This window comes from Trachypithecus francoisi, unplaced genomic scaffold, assembly GCF_009764315.1.
Source record: "Trachypithecus francoisi isolate TF-2019V2 unplaced genomic scaffold, Tfra_2.0 Lachesis_group16, whole genome shotgun sequence".
In the NCBI taxonomy this organism is placed as follows: Eukaryota; Metazoa; Chordata; class Mammalia; order Primates; family Cercopithecidae; genus Trachypithecus; species Trachypithecus francoisi.
The window spans coordinates 25501858-25526930 of NW_022681461.1; the positions used below are offsets into that span (position 1 = coordinate 25501858).

The following is a 25073-nucleotide window of genomic DNA, read 5'->3' on the forward strand; positions in this document are numbered from 1 at the left end:
GGTTGTAACACTTATTAAAATAGTGGGTGATTTGAAACTTGGGATTTTGGAAAATAAACCATAAGACTTTGGGAAATCAAAAAAAAAAAAAAATCCAAAAAACAAAACAAAAACAAAAACAAAAAACAACCCTGTATTTGTTTTTCTTGAAATGTGCTTATGGTGTTCATCCTAGTCCCCAACACTCAGAGAACATTTGAGAAGTTTCTCTTCCCAGGATAATCTTGGCTTCGATCATCCTCCATTTATAAGACTCAGGGTATCTATCATAAATCTACACCCAAATATGTTTCTAAATCTGTATCTACATTTTAATTTCTCACTAGCTACCTATGGTTTCATGCTGTGTTTCACTATCATCTATTCCGATTACATTTATAATTCTAAAGTGACTTAAAGAAATACAATGACCAATTTTTATTTTTTTCCATAACAATACAGTTACACGTGAGAACTGGGAAAAGCTGATGAGCAATATTTGCATATCAACCAACTAAATTTTTACATCTTTATCCTTTAAAAGAGGTCTGAGGAATTAGTGTACTTAAGCATATGAACCAAATGCATGGTCTTGGCAGGGATTTATACAGTAAGTAGTGGAAGGGCAGAAGGTAAGAAATCTGCATGCTGGCATCCGATTAGGTGGATTCAAATCACAGCACACTGTGGCTTGATAGCTGTGTAAGCCTCACTCAGGCTCCTTGTTTGTGAAACGAAATGAATAACAGTGGTTGTGAGGATTAAATAACAACACATATAAAGTATGTTGTATGATTCCTATCACAGGGAAAGAGCTTAGTAAGCCTTGGCTACTATTTTACTATTATGATCATCACTCAGGCCACTGGAGAGCAAGTTACCTGACTCAGTGGAAAAACAGATTCTTTAATTTATTTATTTGGAGACAAGGTCTCACTCTGTTGCCCACGCTGAAGTGTAGTGGTGCAATCACTGCTCACTGCAGCCTCTACTTCCCTGGGTTCAGATGATCCTCCCACCTCAGCCTCCCAAGTAGCCGGGACTACAGGCACACTCCACCAAGCCCAGAGAATTTTTTTATTTTTTGTAGAGACAGGGTTTTGTCACATTGCCCAGGCTGGTCTCAAACTCCTGGGCTCAAGGGATCTGCCTGCCTCAGCTTCCCAAAGTGCTGGGAGTACAGACGTGAGTTACTGTGATTCTTAGGCGCCTAGCCTAAGAATGGATTATTTTAAAGAACTCATATCCATGTAACCAATGTAATATCCATTAAAACAATCAATATGATAACTGTGTCTCAGACACCTATTCTACCAAAGACAGTGAAATCACTGAAGGAATGATTCCTCCGTCAGTGAACTTCACTTTACTGGCTGAGTTCTGGGTATGTTACATGAGATGAGATCATTATGAATATTGGAGTTTCCTAATATCAATCATGCACCTTCACACTACATCCAAGGACGCAGATCAGCATGGTTGTATATTATGTGAGAGAAAAATGTAATAGTCATTACCTTGGCTTCCTCCAAGAGTAGCTAGTCTGAAGACTTCTTTGAGTGTGAGGCTTTTCTCATTTACCTTATTAATTAAAAGGATATTGGAAACCATCACTGCTCTTCTGATTGCATCAAGCATGGAATATGAATAGCCACCAGCCACGTCTACAGTAGGTAAAATAAAACCAGAACAGTAACCTTGTGAGGATAAATGGTATAATACATATATAGCGTTGTTTTTATGACAGAAATTCAGTCCTTAATATACTTTTTTCAAAAAGCTCTTAACTATAAACACAAGATAGCCATAGACTAAGATTTAAAGCAATTCAAAAGCTGCAATTAGTGTCAAACGCATACTTGTATTAATTTCCTACAGCTGTTGCAACTAATAATCACAAATTTTCTAGCTTAAAACAGCAGAAATTTATTCTCTCACAATTTGGAGGTCAGAAGTCTGAAATTGAAGTGTTGGCAGGGCCACAATTCCCACAAGAGCTCTAAGGAAGAATTCTCCTTTACTTCTCCCAGCTTCTGGTGGCTCCTGGCATTCTTTGGCTTGTGGCAGCATCACTCCAATCTCTGCCTCCATCCTCAAATAGCCGCCTTCTCTTCTCCCTGTGTTTTCTATTTGTCTATCTTTTCCTGTCTCTTCTAAGGGTACTGATCACTGCATTTAGGACCCACTCTATTTTAGAAGGATATCATCTTGAGATCTCTTCCTTAATTATATCTACAAAGACCTTTATTCCAAATGAGGTCACATTTACAGATTCCGATAGACATATTTTAGGAACCCACACACAACCCACCACAATACTCAAATGGTTTAAAGAGTCAAAAGAAACTCTCTTATCTCTGAAGAGTCCATGAACCCTCACAGAAATTGTTGAACTATGCCCGCACAGTTATAAAGATAATTTAGATAATATGTGGTTTAAAATAAGCTCACGGTTCTGTTCACTAAAAATTTATCCTAACCTTGTTCTAATCCAGATGAGAACTTTGGGAAATTAAAAAGCCACTTCTTTATAATTTTTATGAAGAGCTTTTAGAATAAACTTGTATATTTTGGGAAATTAGTGTAATAAATGAGCAATGCTAATGTAGACAGCTCTATATTTTGGTAGGCATCATTACATGAGGAATGAGATTTTAGTGATTTAAATAAAGTCCCTAATCATAATCAAATGAAATACAACCTTTAACAAGAATGAACATGGAGTTAAGTGAGTTTATGTAAATAAATTTCAAGTTAGTATGCTTTATTAAAGGAAAACACATTTATAGCTAATAAAGTAAGCTTCGTATTTCAAGTGTTCCTTCTGTCATTTCTAGGTAGACATACGTAATTGTTAGTGCCTCTATATATGTTGCCAAAACAAAATCATTGCCTGTGTAGTAGTAACTCTAGATTGTAGCTCAATTTTATGCTCAACTATCTTACATGTCCTTAAACTTGTATTTAAATCAGAGAATCACCCAGCTCTCTAAAAAATTTCATTACATCTACTTAAGTTACTAGTCTGTGTTAGTATGTGGTAACCATTCCTTAAATCTTCATTTTTATCATAGCTGGGAAAACAAATACTAGGGAAACAAACACAATTTGGGAACAGCACACATTAAGCTTTGAAATATTCTGTCTGCTGCTTCCTTCTTTATTGCTAAAACCACAAAAATGTTAAATATAAATAAAAGTGGAATAAAAATTACATCACTGTGTGGTATGAAAATATGTAAAGACTGTGTTTTATAATATATGGGTAAAGACTGGAAGTAAACATAGAGAAACGAAAGCAATGCAGTTAGGATGGTGTGAATATGGAAGATTTAAATACCTGCAGTTATAAAAATAAGGTATACAATATCACAGAAAGTAGCATTTTCCTAAATACCTACTCAAAGTTAACCTTACAGAAAGAATAAGGATAGATTAGGAAATAATGCTATGCAATTTACTGGAAAAAAATTGAGAGATGCCTTATGATGTTGATTTAATCATCCTATATTCTTCTGGTTGCCAATGTTATGTCAGTAAAATAACTGTAAACCAAGAAACAATTTTGTGCTCATCAAAGAAAGAACCCTGGGCTGCACAATTTCATGGTATTTAGTCAGGACCATTTATGTAAGAGTCAAGCCTTTTTTTCCAGGGATTTCCACTGTGATAGTAACTTGCTGATTCTTCCCAACTGGATTAGCTTTGTAGTTCTCCCCTTCCATCTACAACACATTTAATGTAGGTGGAATCCCTACTTTATCATACGGCTAGAGGCACTGTGGTAGGATGGAAGGAGAAATCATGAATATCTACATTTTACAGACCTAGTTTTAAACTGTGCACATGGAACTTTTTGCTTTGTGGACCTTTGATCAGTAACTTAGGACCTATGAACCTCAATTTTCTCAGAAAATAGAAATAACATCACATATCTTAATAACTGCAGAGAAAATTCAGTTACATAACCAAAGTGCTGAAGAATGAGGGCCAAAGGGTGGAAACTGTGTGGAGGAGGGAGGAAAATTGAAGGATTTTCTCAGAAGATCTGTCTCCTTACCCCAAGATTCCCCCAGGACCATCACAATGAAGATGGTACCATTACTTGCTCGTCGGAGTCAATATTTGGACACTATTATTTATAGGAAGACTTTAACAAAATTATACAAGAGCAAAAACTTAAGCCAGAGGACAATGGAAAGACTAAAAAATGATTTCATATGTACGTACTCATTTCCTAAGCATTCATTCACTTACTCAGCAATCATTTACTACACCCCTTACATGTACTTGATTTACTGAAGCACTTGTAAATAAAACCTATGGGCTCTCCACATGAATGAGCTAACTATCTTGTTGGGGAGAAAGAAAAGAATCATATAGGCCGGGTGCGGTGGCTCAAGCCTGTAATCCCAGCACTTTGGGAGGCCGAGACGGGCGGATCACGAGGTCAGGAGATCGAGACCATCCTGGCTAACATGGTGAAACCCCGTCTCTACTAAAAAATACAAAAAACTAGCCGGCGAGGTGGCGGGCGTCTGTAGTCCCAGCTACTTGGGAGGCTGAGGCGAGAGAATGGCGTAAACCCGGGAGGCGGAGCTTGCAGTGAGCTGAGATCCGGCCACTGCACTCCAGCCTGGGCGACAGAGCGAGACTCCGTCTCAAAAAAAAAAAAAAAAAAAGAAAGAAAAGAATCATATAAACAGACACATATTAACAATACATTTTTTTCACTTTAGTGATCAAGAAAATGGAGATGAAGGGCCCATATTGATCGGATGGTGAGACAAGACCTCTTTAAGGAAATGACGTTTTAATCTAAGACAAGAACGAGAAGAACTCAGCCATATAAACAGAGGCAAAAAGGGCATTCAGACAGAGAAACAATGCATACAGTACTTTTGAGAGAAGGGAGTGCAATTTATAGAGAGGATAGCCAGGGTATTCAAAAAGCCAAATCTATTCATAAAAGATAGCCAGGGTAGGGAGGAGAGAGTAGTGTGAGATGAGGCTAGCAGTGGATGGGTGTCAAACCAATGCGGAGCTTTGTAGTCTTTGTAATGAGCCTTACACATTCAAAATCCCATTGAAGGGTGATGAACACGAGGGGGTGCCATGATCAGATTTTCATTGTGATTCTTTTGTAAAGAGGAGAATGGACTGGAAGGGCCTAGGATGGGTATGAGACCATTAGGAAGCTGGTGCAGCAGTTCAGCAAGAAACGATGGCAGCTTGCATCAGGTGGTAGTGACCAATGAGGGGAAAGAGGATGGTTCCAGGATATACTAAGGAGTCATGAGGTTGGGCATCATGCTGGAGAAGAAGTGAGAGAGAAGAAGGTCCCAAAGATAATGACCAAGTTTCTAGTTAGAGAAAATGAATTCTCTAAAAAGGAGAGCTATTTTAGAGAACTAGGTTTGAATGTGTTTTGGGATAGAATGAAGTTTGGGGGTTCCTTCAGGAGGGGTCTAAGAGAAGGGAGAATGTAGTTAGTTGAAAACATAGGTTTAGAATTCAGAGAAGTCTGGGCTGGATATAAAAACCTGTGTGTCATCTGAGTATATTAAATCACATGAAGCCATGGTTGTAGATGGTACCTCCTAAGAAGAATGTGTAAAGTCAAAAAAGAGACTGCCAAAGACTGAGCCTTGTAGCAAGCTTTCAAATGGCCAGGAGGAAGAGAATCAGCCTTCAGAGAAGACAAAGACGGGAAGAACTAAGGTTCTTCACTGGATTCAAGATAAGATTATTTGGACAATGGAGAGAACAGTCAATAATGGCAAATACTGCTGAGAAGTCCCATTTGCATGGATGAGGATAGAATGGCAACCTTTGGAGTTGGCAGCAGAGATCCCAGTGGTAATACCCACAGAATAAAAAAGCAAAGGCAGTTGTCATGGAGGGTGGGGCAAGAATCCAGACTGAATTTGACGGAAGAATGGAAAAGAGCCTAGAAAGTGGTGACAGTGTGGATCCCCACTCTTTGAAGAAGCTTTGCCATGAAGGGAGGCAGACAGGTAGAGCAGGAGCAAGAGGAGGATGTCTGATTAATAATGGGTTTTGGGCCAGGCATGGTGACTCATGCCTGTAATCCCAGCACTGTGGGAGGCCAAGGCAGGTGGATCATCTGAGGTCAGGAGTTCAAGACCAGCCTGGCCAACATGGCAAAACCCTGTCTCTACTAAAAATACAAAAATTAGCTGGGTGTGGTGGCGTGTGCTTGTATTTGCAGCGACTCGAGAGGCCGAGGCAGGAGAATCAGTTGAACCAGGGAGGCTGAGATTGCAGTGGGCCGAGATTGCACCACTGCACTCCAGCCTGGGAAACAGAGACCCCATCGCAAACAAACAAACAAACAAAGGTTTTGTTTCTTTGCTTAAATGTTTGTGTACCAGCAGGAATGATCCAGCAGGAAGGAGACACTGATGATATAGGACGATCTAGGGCCAAAGGAATTAGTTTATTGAGATGCTGGGAGAGGGAAAGACAACAGAACACATACTGGGGTATTTTGGTATTTTTGCCTTTGATTGGAAGAAGGGCTTTGTTGTTTTGTTTTTGCTGTGACAGGGAAAAGAAGAGAAAATGCCAGCAGATGCAGAAAGGTGTGTGAATTTGGTGGGAGATTGAGGGAAGGATTTCTGGTTATTTCTATTTTCTCAATGACTTATGAGATGAGGGAGGCCTTAAGCTAGAAGTTAGGGTAGAAAGTTTAAGAAGAAATGAGAAAATGCTGTCTTGGAAAAAGGAGATATATGCTTATTACAGACTAATAACTGTCTCTATTGCCCAAGCGGAGGGCCATTTGGGATTTGAGAACAAAATTTAAAATGAAAGCCCACTGGACGATTTTCTCCAGCAACTTCCAGATGCTCCACTGAAGGCACTGAGAAGGGAACTTTAGAGACAAGGGTGGGGCTTTTGTGATGTGAATACCAAGAAAATGAGAGAAATATGGGAAGCGAGGATGTTTCCAAGGGAATGATGACAGTGATGTACTCTGACATCTAAGAATTCGAATTAGAATAATGGATTTTGAGAAAGCATGGAGTCACTGGAATAGCGTCTACAAGAGATCAAAGAGCTGTTGTTTTTGGCATAATGGAAGAAGTAAGTTCGGAGAGGGAACTGTCACTGAAAAGTGAGGGACTGGCTCCACGTATGTTGCTTGTTTTAATGAGTTTAAAGGTCTTGTTGATGTAAACTTTTTCCATGTTTAAATTTTTCCTTCAGATGACTATTTTTGGTTATTTGCTATGTTTTCTTTGTTTTTATTTTGTTCATATTTCACCTAGGAGGTATCCTATCTTTAAAATTCTTCAAGTAGTTATCTCTAATATTTTTATACTGAAAAGTCTATAGTAAAATATGTGTAATTCCCTTTTTTCTGAAACAAGAATTTTTTTTTTTTTTTTTTTTTTGGGTCTCTGTCACCCAGACCGGAGTGCAGTGGTGCGATCTTGGCTCACTGCAACCTCCACCTCCTGGGTTCAAGCAATTCTCCTGCCTCAGTCTCTCATGAAGCTGGGACTACAGGCACGTGCCACCATGCACAGCTAATTTTTGTATTTTTAGTAGAAATGTGTTTCATCATGTTGGCCACTTGCCAAATACATCCTCCTCTCAGCCTTACACATAAATGACAACTTCTTGGGTTTTGTTAATAAAATTAGAAGACAGAATTATGTATTATACTTGGAAAATTCTTTCTTGCAGAGCATATATTATTTTTTAAAATTTTGTGATAAAATACTGAAGACATTCAAATCACACAAGGAAAGCATAAAACCAAAACTCAAGGACGTAACACTCAGTTTTTAAAATAAGTGCCATGTATTTAGGTTCCAGGAACCTCTTTCCAGCCTGAGGGAAACATCTTCCTGATTTATGTTGCCATTCCGATAGGTTTTTAACATGTGACTATTCTCTCTTGAGATATATTTTTGGCTTTTACTTTCATTTTTTAAACTCCTTTACAATTCTTTGATCTTCTTATTCTGATTGATATTAGCTTTCCATGACATCATATTGTACCATTATTTCCCCACATGGCCCTTCATTTGCCTCATCTTTCATTGAATGATGTAGATTTTCAAGTAAGTTTTTCAAAGGGTTCCTACGGAAAATATTTTCCAAGTCTTTGTATAGCTGAGAATTTTTTTGCCTTCCTACGTAAAGGAGAATTTGGCCAGATATATTATTCTTGGCTAACAACTGCTTTGTCTCCAAACTCTTTTCTTGCCTTTTGGTATTTTGTGTGCCAACAAAAACATCTGAAAGCAAACTGCTTTTTAATTGTTTTGTTGATAAGTGACTTTTTTCCTTGTGTCAATATTTTAGAATTTTTAAAATTGCAATTAAAATATTTTGCCACCACATGTTCAGTTATGATTTAGCGTAAAACAGGGTAAGCACTTTCAAGGCAGTTCTTTCTTAAGCTCAGAAGAGATTTACTCTTCAAAGCTCTATCGCATCTGTCCCATTTGTTCTGTGTGCTCCATCAGAAAAAACCCCATGTGTTGGCTCTGTGCTTTCTGGGCTTCACATCGATCATCCTCAAAAACCCTCTATCATCTTTGGTTGGCTTTATTCTCCACATCACTGATTTGATTTTCTGCAACGATAATTCTGCTTCTCAGAGCTTCCTACAGGGTTGGTGGGTTTGTCATTTTTTTAACTGAGGTATAACTAAAATATCATAATACATACAGAATTTAGATGTTCAGTCTGGAGAATGTTAACAATTATATAGCTTTAACTACTTTGCAAAAAAACTAAGATATTAAACATTTCCATCACCCCAGCAATTCCCTCACGGCCTTTTCCTGTCAATTCCCCACATTCTTACCTACAACATTTGGCAACCACTTTCTGATTTCTACCAATATCAGTTAGTTCTGTTGGTCTGTGAGTTTCATACATATGGAATCATGCAGTGTGTGCTCTTTAAGCCCACACACTGGCATATATTTAACCACATTTTGCATATATCAGTAGTATGTTTTTTTATTGCTAAATAATATTTCATTATATGAATATACCTCAACTTGCTTATCCATCCTCCTGCTGATAGATGTTTCTGATTTGGGGCTATTATAAATAAAGCTGGTATAAACATCCTCTTACAACTCTTTCATTTATTTATTTATTTAGAGACAGGGTTTCACTCTGCCACCCAGACTGGAGTGCAGTGGCATGAACACGGCTCACTGCAGCCTCGACCTCCCAAGCTCAAGCGATCCTCCTGCCTCAGCCACCCAAGTAGCTGGGACTACAAGTGCATGCCACCACGCCCCGCTAAATTTTGTATTTTTGGTAAAGACAGGGTTTTGCCATGTTGCCAAGGCTGATCTCTGAGCTCAAGCAATCCTCCTGTTGTGGCCTCCCAGAGTGCTGGGATTACAGGTATGAGCCACTGCATCCGGCCTCATGCAACTATTTCTGCAAATATATATGTTTATTTCTCTAGGGTAAATACCCAAGAATAAAATTGCTGGGTCATATGTAGATGTATATTTAACTTTATAAGAAACTCCCAAAACGTTCTCCAAAGTAGTTGTACCATCCACTCTCCTTCCAGCATTGTATAAGAGTCTACGTACTTTTTAATCTGATTTTTTTTCAGTTTTCTTCCTTGATTTCTAAAATTTCTAGCACAATCTTTTCACAGTATCATGTTTTCCTATACTTCAGGGATGATGGCAATTTTCTGAAATTTTCTTCTGGATCCTAAAGCAGATCATTTTCAGGTATTTGTTCACACTCTTAATCTTTGTGGTATCACTTGATCTTGTTTTGCTATATTTCTGTTAAATTTCATGTGGGTTTCTTCTACCTAATATTTCTGCAAGTCAAGATCTGTCTGCACTTGTTATAGACAGAGTGTGTGAATTGCTCTTGGACTTGCTCTCTATTCATAGTATGAGGTATAATAATCTTCTAAAGTTTACAAATTGAAGGGCAAATTGATACATAAAAGTCATGCTTAGGAAATAGTGGAGTAGAGGGTGACTATTGCAAAAAGGACTAGGTAAAAATGAAACATCATTCTCTGAGTAAATAAGCTAATAGGTCATCAAACGTTTGGTCAACACACCAACCTCGCCCTTTCTCTTTTAAGTCAATCTTTATTTATTTGTGTCATGTGCCAGGCAGGCACTGTGCTAACCATTTTGCATGCATTTTAAAATTTAATTCTCTAAACAGCTTGTAAGATAGACACAGTTGTAACTGCTAGTTACTATTGTTGCAGAAATCAGGAAATGAATCCTTGACTAACAACTGCTAGAAAATTAATTTTCTCAAGCTCTTACAGATAATAAGTGACAGCTAGAACTCGACTTGAACTTTATAGACCATCACTAAACAACCCAAAGTCAAGAAAGGAAAGCCATGTGATGAACTTAAATTATGGAGACCAAAATCCTAGAATATCTGAAAACAATATCTGACTGATTTTTATGCGAATGCAAAATTTTTCATATTAACTGACTATAGTGTATAACCAAAACTCTTGGCCATTTTTTTTCTTATCCCTTAAAGCTTTTTGTGAAAGTAAAATCACTGACTTCCTCCTTTGACACCTGTGACATTATGTAGAATTATCACAATCTTGATGATTTAAGGCTTAAATTAGAATTGTCAAAATCTTGATTACTTTGATTCCCATAAAATTGGGAAAAACTTCTAATCTAATATATAGCTCTCTTAAAATACTAAAATCATTATGCCTATTGTGTTTTACCAATTAATTGCTTTGTAAAATGTCTCACTACAACAAACTGAGACTTGAGTTACTGCAGAAAGTTATAAAAACCACCAGTGTCAACATGCACATAGCCTGATGCTCTTAAATATGAGGAAGACAAAGGTATCAAGAACAGAAAACACGTTCTCGTGCCCCATACCCATTAAAAAAAATTTTAATTCAGTCATTCAGTCATAAAAGAAGCCTCACAGAGGACACCGAGACATTTGGGCCTGACTCCTACTTTCAAAGCGAGTACTGCTTGCACACTTTCAAGAAACACAACTAAAATGTGCTGTGGGGAAAGGAAACATCATGAATCCATCACTAATCCATATGCACTTAGAACGTCCCTCAGCCTAGTAGCCAAGCAGGCTGCCTGTGGATATGGAGAGGTCTCATTTGGCTAACTATTGCTTAAAAGCAAAACCAATTCTTAACATACATCAGAATTCTCAATTCTGCCATAGACTGAATCTGTGCTCGCTACGGCAAGGACAAAAAAATTTCTTTTGAGACAGTATTTGTAATGACACAGTTACTGAAAACTAAAAATATACAAATCCAAACCATTAAAATCTAGCCAGAAGAACAAAACAAAATGAAAGTCAAGGACTGTTTTTAAAATACCTCTGAAACACGTTAGAAGGAATTAATTATCCTTTATAGCCTAATCTTTGAATAATAAACAGGGATAACAGCTTTCAGGGGGTTAGTGTCATCAAAACTTCTCCCTTTGCATACATTTTCTTACTGCTTCTAACCCCTCTCTATTTTGTTAGATACTTATTATCAAGATATTTCTACTAGATAATCAAACTTTTTTTTTGAGACAGAGTCTCGCTCTGTCGCCCAGGCTGGAGTGTAGAGTCACAATCTTGGCTCACTGCAACCTCCGCCTCCCGGGTTCAAGCAATTCTCCTGCCTCAGCCTCCTAAGTAGCTGAGACTACAGGCGCACACTGCCACGCCCGGCTAATTTTTTGCGTTTTAGTAGAGACAAGGTTTCCCAGACTGGTCTTGAATTCCTGACCTCGTAATCCACCCGCCTCAGCCTCCCAAAGTGCTGGGATTACAGATGTGAGCAACCGCGCCCGGCCCAAAACTCCTTTTTTTTTTTTTTTTTTTTAAAACAGAACATTCACCCGCAAATTAGTCACATTAGAAAGTGACACAGTAATCAACCACTTTGCCATAGCTCCAAATAGTGAACTACTAACCTGTACCCAGCCCTATCTTGACTTCATGCTTCAGGACTTCTAGCACATTTAGAAAGCCACTGCTGAGCCTGTAGAGAGAGGAGACGTCAGAACAAGGAGATCCATGTGGTTCCAATAAAAGACGAACACTAATAACAACGATGGTGATATCACTGAAAATTGCGCTTCCCAATATATCAGCTCTAATGTTGACACAAACATATTAGCCAAATCAGACCATCCAAGTCCTGGAGTAAACAGGATCATAAAAGAGCCTAATCCTTGGGCCAAGGTTAATCTCAGGTGGGCACAAAGCAGCAAGAGCCAGAAGGAAAAGCAGGGGATCGTTTGTATGGGGAAAAAATGAAGAAATCAAACCTTGCAATTAATACAAAAGTCTTACCTGTCTTTAATATTTTCTAACCAATACATCCCTTTATGTTAGGAAGTAGAAATTATAAAGCATTACCTATTCTCTATGCCTGGAATAATTTGTTACCCTGAATGAGTAGTAACTTACAAGATCAAAAAAGGGGTGTACAACTGGAAAAAGGGGTACAGCCTAAAGAGTCAGGACCTGACCAAATGCTGCCTCTGAAGACAGGGAAAGTAGGAGAGATGGTTCCTGGGCTGAATTTGGGATCTAGTGACCCTGAGTTTAAGAGATGTGCCAGCTTCTTCTTTTTTTTTTTGAGACAGAATCTCACTCTGTCACCCAGGCTGGAGTACAATGGCACAGTCTCGGCTCACTGCAACCTTCTCCTTCCAGGTAGGTTCAAGCGATTCTCCTACATCAGCCTCCCGAGTAGCTGGGATTACGGGTGCCCGCCAGCATGTCCCACTAATTTTTGTACTTTAGTAGAGACAGGGTTTTGCCACATTGGTCAGGCTGGTCTCAAACTCCTGACCTCAGGTGATCCTCCTACCTCGGCCTCCCAAAGTGCTGGGATTACAGGCATGAGCCACCACGCCCACCATGTGCTGCCTTTCTAAAGAGACAAAGGAAAACTAAGGTGATCCTTAAAATTCTAAAACGTTGCAAAGTTCAAAGTGGTCTGCTGGCAGATGCACATAACTCTAATTTCCAAAGCCCCAGTGCGTACACAATAAATCTCTCTCAGTTGTTGGAGAAAGAACAGCAGTGACCATTTAAACAGAAATGTGTCCTAAAGAAATTTAACTTCAAAACTCAATTTGCAAAGCTAGATTATGCTTTAATTTAGAGGATATTAACACCCAATGGGTGTTAAATCCTTCCACTATCAAGTAACTAGACCATAATTATAGTCACTAAGCTGTACACAGACAAGATTCCCTGTAATGTGTCACTCCTTTAAGTCTGGAAACTCAGACCCTCTGGGGTCCCTAAAGCACTCCAGAAATATGTCACTGTGGCTCTCAGCACCCTTCTCATAATGACACTGACATATATCTTTGGAATTGCAAAGTCCCTAGATTTCCAACTGTGAACGCCTCTAGCTCTTTGCCTAGGAGCTTTCTCAGCTCTCTCCTGTGCTAGAGCCTGCTCTGCCCTTGTTTGGGGAAGGCCAGAAGTTCCAGGGAATGAATACTGTTCTTCCCTCCAACCAGGAGCCCTCAACAAGGACCCAAGCATTTGGGTATTACTATCACAGCCAGCTCCCTCACTTCTTGGGCAGGATAACTTCGAGTTCTGTTTTGGACACTGGTTCCCTGGGTTTTCTATTAAACAGAAGGATTAAACTCCGGGAGCCCACAATGGTAACTTCCTTGATGATACAATCTTTACTGACTTCTTTCCCTTCCCTGCTTTACTTCCCTGAAGGTGTTTTCTGAGATCACCACCCACAAGCATGGGTTTTTAACCTTAGCATCCATGGACTGGCATCATGAGCTCTATGATTTCCCTGAAATTAGATGCAACATTTGTAATATCCATGGGCTTTTTCCCCCTGAAAATACAGGCTATAATTTATTTATTTTTCTGAGACAGAGTCTCACTCTGTCACTCAGGCTGGAGTGCGGGGGTGCAATCTTGGCTCACTGCAACCTCCGCCTCCCAGGTTCAAATGATTCTCTTGCCTCAGCCTCCTGAGGAGTTGGGATTACAGGCGCCTGCCACCACGCCCAGCTAATTTTTGTATGTTTAATACTGATGGGGTTTCACTATGTTGGTCAGGTTGGTCTCGAACTCCTGACCTCAAGTGATCTGCCTGCCTCCACTTCCCAAAGTGCTAGGATTACAGACGTGAGCCACTGTGCACAGCCAATAACTTTCATTTTATTCATTTATGGATCCATCACCTTTCAAAAGGTTAAGAACCAGTTAATAAATAACACCTCTGTATTCTGGGGAATTATAATAGGACAAGGTCCTCCTGGGCTGGACTGTGTGGGCTGGCATTCCATCAAGTCCAACAGGGTAACATACATCACAGTGTATTGACTTTGGTATTGCTGCGTTTCCTTCTAACACTACAGCACAAACAGTAATGGGAGTGACTACCCTCTTCCTAAATTTCCTGGCTGACATATGGGTTCCCCTCAGTACTTTCACTAGAAATTTTTTATGTTGTATTCCCTATTGTCCTTTTTTTTGTACAAACTCAGATTTCAGAAGATACTGTGCTCTTCACATGTGTCCTCTGAGACAAATACCCTCTCACGTGTTCTCTTTTACTACTCAACAGCACGAGTAAATGTCTATCTATCTGGTTCCTGTCAAACACAGAATAGAGGAGAGATCCTGGAGGAATGACAGAGGAAACAAAGGCATTTGGCTGCTAATCTGCAACCCAACCATTCACAGTCTACCAAAAATCATTGTCTACTTACGATAAATTAGAATTGGGACAGTGTGCGATGGACGCTCCTCGTTCATGGAATACATTCAGTTCTTCTGCAGAGAGGTAGCAGCCGTGTGCCATCACTGTCTGGAGAGAAGAGTGCCCTACGTGGAGTTCACCGCTCACAAATGATTAAGTGGGTGCTCACTCACAAGGTATTTGAGAGAGAGATCGAAGCTGTAGCTTGACTGTAGGCATCTTTACAAGAACATTTATGATGATCTATATGTACAAAGTGGCTGGGTACAAATTATACCTCAGAAAAGGACTGTAAACACATTATCTTACAAAAATCTCAGCAAATTTGTGGCATTTACTTAGGTTCTTTTTGTTGATCTACAGAGTAATGAGGGTTTGGTCCAGGTGATCTTTAGCACAGAATATCCATCCAGATGGAAGGAAACATGATTTTTTCATCTCTACTTGAGAAGACTGTCAAGTTACTTTCTTTTCTAAGTTTTCATGGTGAGCGACTGGTAGGGTTGTGCTTTCTCCAATTTTAAACACTTTTAGAACTAAAAGTCCCTTCTCCGTACGTGGAAGCTGTGAGAGTAATCCTGCAAAGCGCTGTTCTTTATTTCTGCCCCTAGCTTCCATATAGGTGCCAGTGACCTTGATATTTTCAACTAAATAAACTTTAACTCACCTATGTTTAAATTTTCATAAAAACTAGGAAATTTAACATCTTCTAATCACTAATTCAGAAAGTAAAATTGATCCAAGAAAGCAGGCACTACACACATATGAGACCTCTCTAAATTTTTAATCTTGTTAGTATTTATTTGTAGATTTTCTTAAATAAGACTTTACTCTTTCAAAATTATTTCTCCCTCAGTACAAAACCTGTATCCAACTTGCTTTCTCCTTTGAGAGGCATGGTTCAGTGATTATAGAATTATTATTATTTTTTTGAGACAGAGTCTCGCTCTGTCACCCAGGCTGGAGTGCAGTGGCGCGATCTCGGCTCACTGCAAGCTCCGCCTCCCGGGTTCACGCTGTTCTCCTGCCTCAGTTTCTCGAGTAGCTGGGACTACACATGCCCGCCACCACGCCTGGCTATTTTTTTTGTATTTTTAGTAGAGATGGGGTTTCACCACGTTAGCCAGGATGGTCTCGATCTCCTGACCTTGTGATCTGCTCACCTTGGCCTCCCAAAGTGCTGGTATTAAAGGCATAAGCCACCACGCCTGGCCCAGTGACTACAGAATTATTATTAAAATATAACTTTCCCAATCTCTGTGCAAATAAAATTAACATGCAAATGGAAGCTTAATTTATTAATCATATGGAAATATATGTAAAGGATGAAAATTATGGTGTAGCTTTTACATGATTTATGCAGAGTATTAACCTTTTAAATCAGTTATATTCATATCTCCATTCATATAGTCACTAAGAAATTATTTGCTACAGTAAACTCTCCACGTGGTTTGTACATTTCATTGAAGGCCAAGGCCAAGTAGTACATTATTGTAATGAGGTCTCTTTACACATATTAATTTTAATTATAGAAGTAATGCATACTCATTTTTTAAAAGCACTCTCAGAGTATTTAAAAATAAAAAGCAGAAAGTTCTTCTGCTTTGTCCCTCAGGGTCATTTTTAATACTTAATGTATGTCTTTCAGACAGTTTTTTTCTAAGTAAGCATCCATCTATACATATGTACATACACATCAAATAATATTACACAAACATTCTTCCTTGTAAGCTTGTATACCTCTTTCTTTGTGAATGCTGGATAAAATCCTATGTATGCTCTGTAATTTAATTCCCCACCAATAACAATTTTTAAACCTTAATATTAGGTTTAAAATAATAATTAGCATCCCTATTCACATTACTTACAGAGTGAATTCTTAGAAATACATCTGCTGACTTAAAGAAATGCACGTTTACATTCTAATAGATACTGTTAAAATGTCCTTGGACCAAATGACATTCCCATCTTCAATGAAGCCTTTAGATTTAACTAACTAAGATGAAACTTCGGGCCCATTTTTAACTACACACACGCACACACACACACACACACACACATACACACACACTCTGGGCTTTACTCTAGTTTAAGAAACGTATGCATATATACTCCACAGATATATAAACCTTCTGTGTACCCACAAAAATTAAAAATTTAAAAAGTTTTTTAAAATAAACGTATTCATATAAGAAATCTGAAGACTACTATTGAGATTTTAAAATTTAGATAATGCCCTCCTTTAAACAGATTATGTCATGATATAAAACTTACCTTAGTTGTCAAAAGATTGTTTTTATCATACACATCTGTGTAGTTTTTATAATTGGGGTGTAAGTTTTTCACAGCTTCAACTTCATCACGAGTTTCACTTATATGGCTCTACAAGAAAAGAATAATGTTTTCATTTTTCTTCTGTAAAATACCATTAGAAATTACACTTCCTATCTCAAAATGGTGTGAATGGTTTTCTACTTGCATATTTAAGGGACCACATAGAAAGGCAATGAAGATTGCACGCGCATTTTATTAGAAACAATTATATACATCACAGATAATATAATGTATATGACAAAGAAACTGAATATCATGAACATGTAGTGTATATGTGTGTGAGTGAGTGTGGGTGTGTATGTATATGTGTAATCTCAAGACAAATTTTTCCAACAAAGTCTTGCCAAATTCTAACCTACAGCTAGAACAAATATGAAGTCCTCCTTGTAGATAGTCAGGAGCCTAGCAACCTGCCTCTTCTGGAGCTCACCTTCTTTTTGTTTTGTTTTGAGATAGGGTCTGGCTCTGTCGCCCATGCTGGAGTGCAGTGGCACAATCTCCGCTCACTGCAACCTCTGCCTCCCAGGTTCAAGTGAGTCTCCTGTCTTAGCCTCCCAAGTAGCTGGCATTACAGGCATGTGTCACCACACCTGGCTAATTTTGTATTTTTAGCAGAGATGGGGTTTCACCATGTTGGCCAGCCTGGTCTCAAACTCCTGACCTCAAGTAATCTGCCGACCTCAGCTTCCCAAAGTGCGGGGATTACAGGCATGAACCATTATGCCTGGCCATGCTGGCCATTTAAGAAAAGAGCCCAATGTTCATAAAAAAGCGGACAGTGGGGTTCACTTATATGCGCCCCCACACTGAAAAAGGCCCCTAAGACCCTTTTGTAGGGCACCACAAAACCCAAGAGGGCATAATTAATACTTCCAATAATGGCAATGCCGTTTCTCTCTTTCCACAAGGTAGAACATGGATAACTAAATTTTTAAAAGAAAAAAATAGCAGTGTTCTGAAAACAGGTGTTTTACCCGGACAATGAACTCCATCCCTGGCCTCGAGGAAATCCCAGACCACTGATGAAATGCATGGACAGCAATAGAAGATAGGCCAACCTGATGATTCGAATCATTTGGATACATGTGAGTAAATGTGCATACATTCACATGCATCTGTCTGGCAAGGATAAATTTGATTTTGTTGTGTGTTCTTCTCATCTTATTTTTCATGTATTTCTAAATGTTCATTGTATTTTATTTTGTCAGTGACAGAAGCATTTTGTTTGCAAAGCAGAAACATCAGGTAAGTTTTGAATTTTATCTCCAGGAGAGAAATGTGTGGGACTGAATTAAAAATTCAAATATTATAGGCTGCAAAAAATAATAATAATAGGGAAGGTGAGAGCAGTTAATGGTTCCTAAGAAAATAGATTTGGGAAACAAAAACCAAAGAAACACCAATCTATAAATGATAAAGAATGAATGTGTTGTCTCTGCCCTGATCTGACCTTTCTTATAAGACCATCAACTCCTAAGAGGAGAAATTTTAGTACAGTATGTAATTAAGCTTGGATGGGAGAAGGGGAACTCTCAATTTTAACCCAGATATAAGCTTTAAAAAGTGTTTTATTCCTAAATTGCAACAACTTAATGACAAAGTAAGGTACACCTTTTTGTTCTGATTTTAAATTAAGAAACTCAGAACAAAAGGGGTTTTAAATGCTATTTTGTAAGGTGGAAATAAGGTTATTTTGGTTTTTCAAATAATAGCTGGTTTCTCTAAGAATGAAGGTACAGAACACACTGAGAAAGTATCAAGTAAAAGAGAAGTAGGAAATAAATGCATTAAATGTATCTTATGGAGAATAGATAACAGTCTGTTATTGATCTTGCCATTACTTATAAAGATTTTCTTGTCTTTAGAAGACTGATCAGAAAACTTTGAGGGTATAAGGAACTTTGGGTTTCTTATCTGCAAAAGCAGAGAATTGGATTAGGTGATATCTACAGAGGTCCTTTCTCTCCTGTTATGCTGTGACTCTAGGAGATCTCAGTTGAAGAATTAGAGATTACTCAGTAAAAGAACTATAGATTATTGGAGATGATGATTTAAGGGTGCTAAGAAATCTTGCAGGTCTGCATAGAGGCATAAAGAAAATAAGAATACCCACCTGAATGTGCAAATCACGGGTTTTAGCAAGGCTGCCGAGTTCACCCATCAAAGTCTCAGAGCAGGAGAGGGAAAAACGTGGTGTCACTATGGGCTTCACTCTAGAATACTGGAGATAATTAAAAACAATTGAAACATCTTCCTTACGCCATATACCAAAATTAACTCAAGATGGATTAAAGACTTAAATGTTAAAACGAAAACTATAAAAACCCTGGAAGGGCCGAGCACGGTAGCTCACACCTGTAATCTCAGCACTTTGAGAGGCAAAGACAGGCGGATCACCTGAGGTCGGGAGTTCGAGACCAGTCTGACCAACATGGGGAAATCCTGTCTCTACCAAAAAATACAAAATTAGCTGGGCGTGGTGGTGCATGCCCCTAATTCCAGCTACTCGGGAGGCTGAGGCAAGAGAATTGTTTGAACCTGGAAGGCGGAGGTTGTAGTGAGCCGAGATCGTGCCATTGCACTCCAGTCTAGGCAACAAGAGAGAAACTCGGTCTCAAAAAAAAAAAAAAAAAAGAAAGAAAGAAAAAGAAAAAAAAAAAACCTTGGAAGACAACCTAGGCAATACCATTCAGGACATAGGCATGAGAAAGTATTTCATGACAAAGATACCAAAAGCAATTGCAAGAAAATCAAAAATTGATAAATGGGATGTAATTAAACTAAAGCGTTTCTGCACAGCAAGTGAAACCGCCAACAGAGTAAACAGACAACCAACAGAATGGGAGAAAGTTTTTGCAAACTATGCATCTGACAAAAGTCTAATATCCATCATCTATAAGGAACTTAGACAAATTTATGAGAAAAAAAAAAACAATTAAAAAGTGGGCAAAGCACATGAACAGACACTTTTCACTGTTTTTCATATGATTGATGCAGCCAACAATCATGTGAAAAAAAAGTTCAACATCACTGATAATTAGAGAAATGCAAATCAAAACTGCAATAAGATACCATCTCATACCACTCAGAATGGCTATTATTAAAAAGTCAAAAAAATAGCAGATGCTGGTGAGGTTGTGGAGAAAAAGAAATGCTTATAGACTGTTGGTAGGAGTGTAAATTAATTCAACCATTGTGAAAGACAATGTGGTGATTCCACAAAGACCTAGAGACAGAAATACCACTTAACCCAACAATCTCATTACTGGGTATATACCCAAAGGGAAATAAATCATTCTGTTATAAAGACACATGCACACATATGCTCACTGTAGCACTGTTCATAATAGCAAAGGCATGGAATCAACCTAAATGCCCATCAATGATAGACTGGATAAAGAAAATGTGGTACACTATATACACCATGGAATACTATGCAGCCATAAAAAGAGAATGAGATCATGCCCTTTGCAGGGACATGGATGAAGCTGAACGCCATGATTCTTAGCAAACTAATGCAGGAAGGGAAAGTCAAATACTGCATGTTCTCACTTATAAGTGGGAGCTAAATGATGGGAACACATGGACCCACAGAGGGGAACAACAAACAGTGGGACCTATCGGAGGGTGGAGGATGGAAGGAGGGAGAGCATCCAGAAAAATAACTAATGGGTAGTAGGCTTAATACTTGGGTGACGAAATAATCTGCACAACAAACCCCCATGACACACATTTACTTTTGTAAACAAACCTGCACATGTACCCCTGAACTTAAAAGACTTTTTTAAAAAAAGGAAACTATGGATATCATGAATGTGAAGGGTACCCCAAAATGTGTATCATACAGCAAGATGATTTTATGTCTTCATTTTGGGGAGCAGTCCCCCATTCTAACAGTCGGTGGAAGTACTGGGTTTCATGATAACAGCTCAAAGTGGAGAATAAAGGAGGGTATATTCTTCAGCACCCAATTTCAACAAAAGATCCTATCTCAAATGACAGATGCTCCTCTGCTGCTACATTAAGGCTCCGATGAAGGCTAGACTGGGTAGTCTTTATGAAGAGAAGTGGAGGCTGAAGTTTTAAAAGAGTGCTGCGGAGACCAAAAGTGAAGTGATAGCCTATCCCCTTTTGGGAATACATCTTGTGCAAATGTGCTGGTTACAGCCTTCCTGAGAACTATTCAGTGGTTGGATTGGCTCTGGTGCCACCTGAGGCGAGTGGCCAGGCAGGAGAGAAGGACTCAGAGAGGGGTGGTGAGGATAAGGATCTACAAAGTTTCATCTAAATCTCTCAAGGTTAGATGGAAAGAAATTTTGAGATTTCTTACGATTTCCAATCAGGCCTCAAAAGATGACCAAGGAAGGGTCAGGCTTGCCAATCTAAGAGATCGCTTGATGGAGCCACGTGCAGCCTGTTGGGGTGGAGGCAGGAAATAGCATCGTCTCCATAGGCTCACCAACACCAGGGGACCACAAGGGGGGTGCCTGCCGCAGGCCTGCAGCCCATGTGAGGTGTCGCGCACATGGGGACCAAGACAGCCAGTGGCAGGGGCATCAGGACTGGACACTGCCTGTGTTGCAGAGCAGGCCAAGGGCACCGGTGGCCAGAGCCAATGTTGAGGTAGCCACCAAGCAGTCCCCAACTTCCAGGTGCCACCAGTCAGCCCATGCCCATCAAGCCCTCTCCCTGCTTGCCAGAAACCAATCCTGTGAAATCAGAAGATCCCAGAGGAGGGTAAGGAAAACCACTGAAGAAGGGAAACCTACCCTTAGACGGTAACCCTAACCTGGGTAGTGACTGAGATTGTCCTAATAGAAAACGGATCAACTAAAAGCTTAGTGAACTTAAGATGAAGTTTACCTGCCTGACAAAATTTAGTTTTTCTGTTGCATGTAGGCATGGGTTTGGGAGCCAAGAAAAGTACACACAAGTTTAAGAGTAAAGCAAGCTTGATGTTTGCACATATGTGAATGGTGTCTAAACAAATCCACTAAAATCGTTAATATTTCATGATTTCAAAATTTATTTAAAACAAAACACAGAAAGCTAGGTACACAGCTGCCCCCAAGAAAGCAAAAAATGCCTGATCTCTGTTTCTGTAAGTTTGACTTTTTTTGGATTTCACAAATAAGTGATATCATGCAGTATTGTCTTTCTGTGGCTAACTTATTTCACTTATTGTAATGGGCTGTAGGTTCATCCACGTTGTCACAAATGGCAGGATTTCCTTCCTGTTTATGGTTGAATAATATTCCATTGTGTTTGTATATAGACCTACACACTGCATTTTCTTTATTTACCTGTCTACGGACACTTAAGTTGTTTCCAGAGCTTGGCTATTCTGAATGATGCTGCAATGAACATAGAGGTACAGATATCTTTTCAAGATGCTTATTTTGCATCTTTCGGATATACACCCAAAAGTGCGATAGCATGCTGACTTATGTGGGTCAAAAGTGGGATTGGATATACACCCACCAAATCTCACATGCAAATCCCAAAAGTGGGATTGGATATACACCCGAAAGTGGGATTGCTGGCTTATGGGGGTCACCGTGTCAGCCAAAGATGATGGTCAAAGGGTAAAAATTTTCAGTTATAGCATGAACAAGATCTGAGGATCTAGTGTACAGCGTGTGTGGGAATAGATGTGTTAATAAATTTTATTCTAATAATCATTAAACAGTGTATAAATATATCTAAATCATCACATTGTATATCCTGAGTGGATACAATTTTTATTTGTCAATTAAATATTTTAAGATAATTTTTTAAAAACGTCTGACTTCACTGAGCTGACAGTGACAGTCCACAGTGACACATCAGGCTCTAGATAAATACTTCTTTATGCATGGGATAAGTCAATCGTACACAGACTAATCACTATCAAGCAACTTTATGAATCCTACAGCTAATGCAAAGGCAATCTAAAAGCGAGCTCTAAACAAAGTTACTCACGTTCTTTTGAAGCATTTCTGACACAAATCTGAAATAAAGCAACAAGTGGGTTAGAAAACTTGAGCATTTTCTTTTTTTCTTTTCTTTTTCTTTTTTTTTTTTTCAGACAGAGTCTGGCTTTGTCGCCCAGGGTGGAGTGTAGTGGTGCGATCTTGGCTCACTTCAAGCTCTGCCTCCTGGGTTCATGCCATTCTCCTGCCTCAGCCTCCCGAGTAGCTGGGACTACAGGCGCCCGCCACCATGCCTGGCTAATTTTTTGTATTTTTAGTAGAGATGGGGTTTCACCATGGTAGCCAGGATGGTCTCGATCTCCTGACCTTGTGATCCGCCTGCCTCGGCCTCCCAAAGTGCTGGAATTACAGGCGTGAGCCACCACAACCGGCCATTTTCAAATAAACATCTTAAAAAGGTAAAAATATGATTCTTACATATCCTGATTTTCATGCAAACATTTCTAATGCTGCACATGTTCCACCACTACTAATTAAAGATTAACAAGTAGTAATTACTCTGCTTTTTTACTTGCAGCCAGAGATGGAGTGCAACATCACAGGGAAATGTAATCTTATCATCTAGCATCAGTTGGGCTGTTCTCAAATATTCCCACAGCACTCAAGCTGTTCTACTAGCTCAAGCTCTGTTTGGAGAAATGTTGCAATATATTGTGCTATATGGATGTTAGAGTCATGAAGTCCTATGCACCTGGAGGCTTTCAGAAGCCATGAAGCTCTTTACTTCAAATTCTCCTAAAGTGGAAGCTACTTGTTCCCACAATATCACCATTTATTTCCAAGGGCAGAGTTATCTTGGGGATGAACATTGGAGTAATGCAGAAGGAATAGTCGAGAGGTGGTTATGAGGTGCGTGGGGAATAGGATGGTAGTGATCCCACCAGTTTATGCCTGCAGGGATGGTGCCAACTGTAAAGACATTGAAATGGCTCCTTCTGCCCTGGCTAGGCAGCTGCAGTTTTCTGCCTTCCGGCATTTCTTTGTTTCAGAACAAAATGAGAATTAAGGTTTACTATCACCACAAAAATGGATTAATACATGAGCTGGGCTAGGCCAATGCTAAAGGAAGGTGGGTACTTCCTCCTCTCTGTGAGCATATAAGCAGCCCCTCTGCCCCCTTTTCAGAGGACACTTTTAAGGGGAAAGAGGTCTGGGGAATAGAAAAAAGCTGAACTTCTAAAACTTGCATCAGAGTATGTTTGGTCTTGGGAAAGATTTATATCTAAAGCATTTTCTTCTGTATCTCTTAGATGTTGAACAGAATAAAATTACATTTTGGCCAGGTGCAGTGGCTCACGCCTGTAACCTCAGCACTTTGGGAGGCTGAAGCAGGCGGCTCACTTGAGGTCAGGAGTTCGAGGCCAGCCTGGCCAATGCAGCAAAACCTCATCTCTACTAAAAACATAAAAATTAGCCAGGCATGGTGGCAGGGGCCTGTAATCCCAGTTACTAGGGAGGCTGAGGCAGGATAATCATTTGAACCCGGGAGGGGAAGGCTGCCGTGAGCAGAGACTGTGCCACTACACTCCAGCCTGGGCGACAGGAGACTCCATCTCGGAAAAAAAAAAAAAAAAGAATACGATACAATTTCTTGCCAAATCCTTAAGGTACTATAGAAAAGCCATTTTAAAATATAAGAAAAGTATTTATATGGTCAGTAGAATCTCCTAATGTTATATGAAAAAGAACATAATGAAAATTCATAATCTCAAGCCATAGTATAACCAATAACCAAAAGTAATTTAATGAGCAGGCCGTATGTACTTAAAAGCAAATCCAATCTACAGGAGAAACCCTGATCTATAATAAAGGGTAAGGAGAGGGTAAATTATTTACTTCATTTTACAAGAGGATTTACCCTGCGACTCCTATAGCAAGTTCCTGGAGGCTTTACATATAATTTGTTACACGAAAATAATACTGACATGCAAGCTGGACAAACCCGTACACTGACCTTGGCAAATGGGAAGAATGCCTCAGTGCATTAATTCATCTTTCAACTTTAATTCGACGGAGTGTGTTAATACATCTTGAGCTTC

General features: G+C 39.2%; 1 protein-coding gene across 1 annotated transcript in view; it reads right to left on the bottom strand.

Moving 5' to 3' along the window:
• Positions 1–25073, bottom strand: part of GDA (guanine deaminase) — a 115152-nt gene that overhangs the window by 9784 nt on the left and 80295 nt on the right. Inside the window, exons 6-11 of the mRNA XM_033237098.1 lie at positions 23024–23051; positions 19176–19283; positions 17003–17110; positions 14739–14836; positions 11946–12013; positions 1497–1643 (exon numbers count right to left, since the gene is read on the bottom strand). Of these exons, the coding sequence (XP_033092989.1) occupies positions 1497–1643; positions 11946–12013; positions 14739–14836; positions 17003–17110; positions 19176–19283; positions 23024–23051 (557 nt within the window). The remainder of the gene's footprint in view (positions 1–1496; positions 1644–11945; positions 12014–14738; positions 14837–17002; positions 17111–19175; positions 19284–23023; positions 23052–25073) is intronic.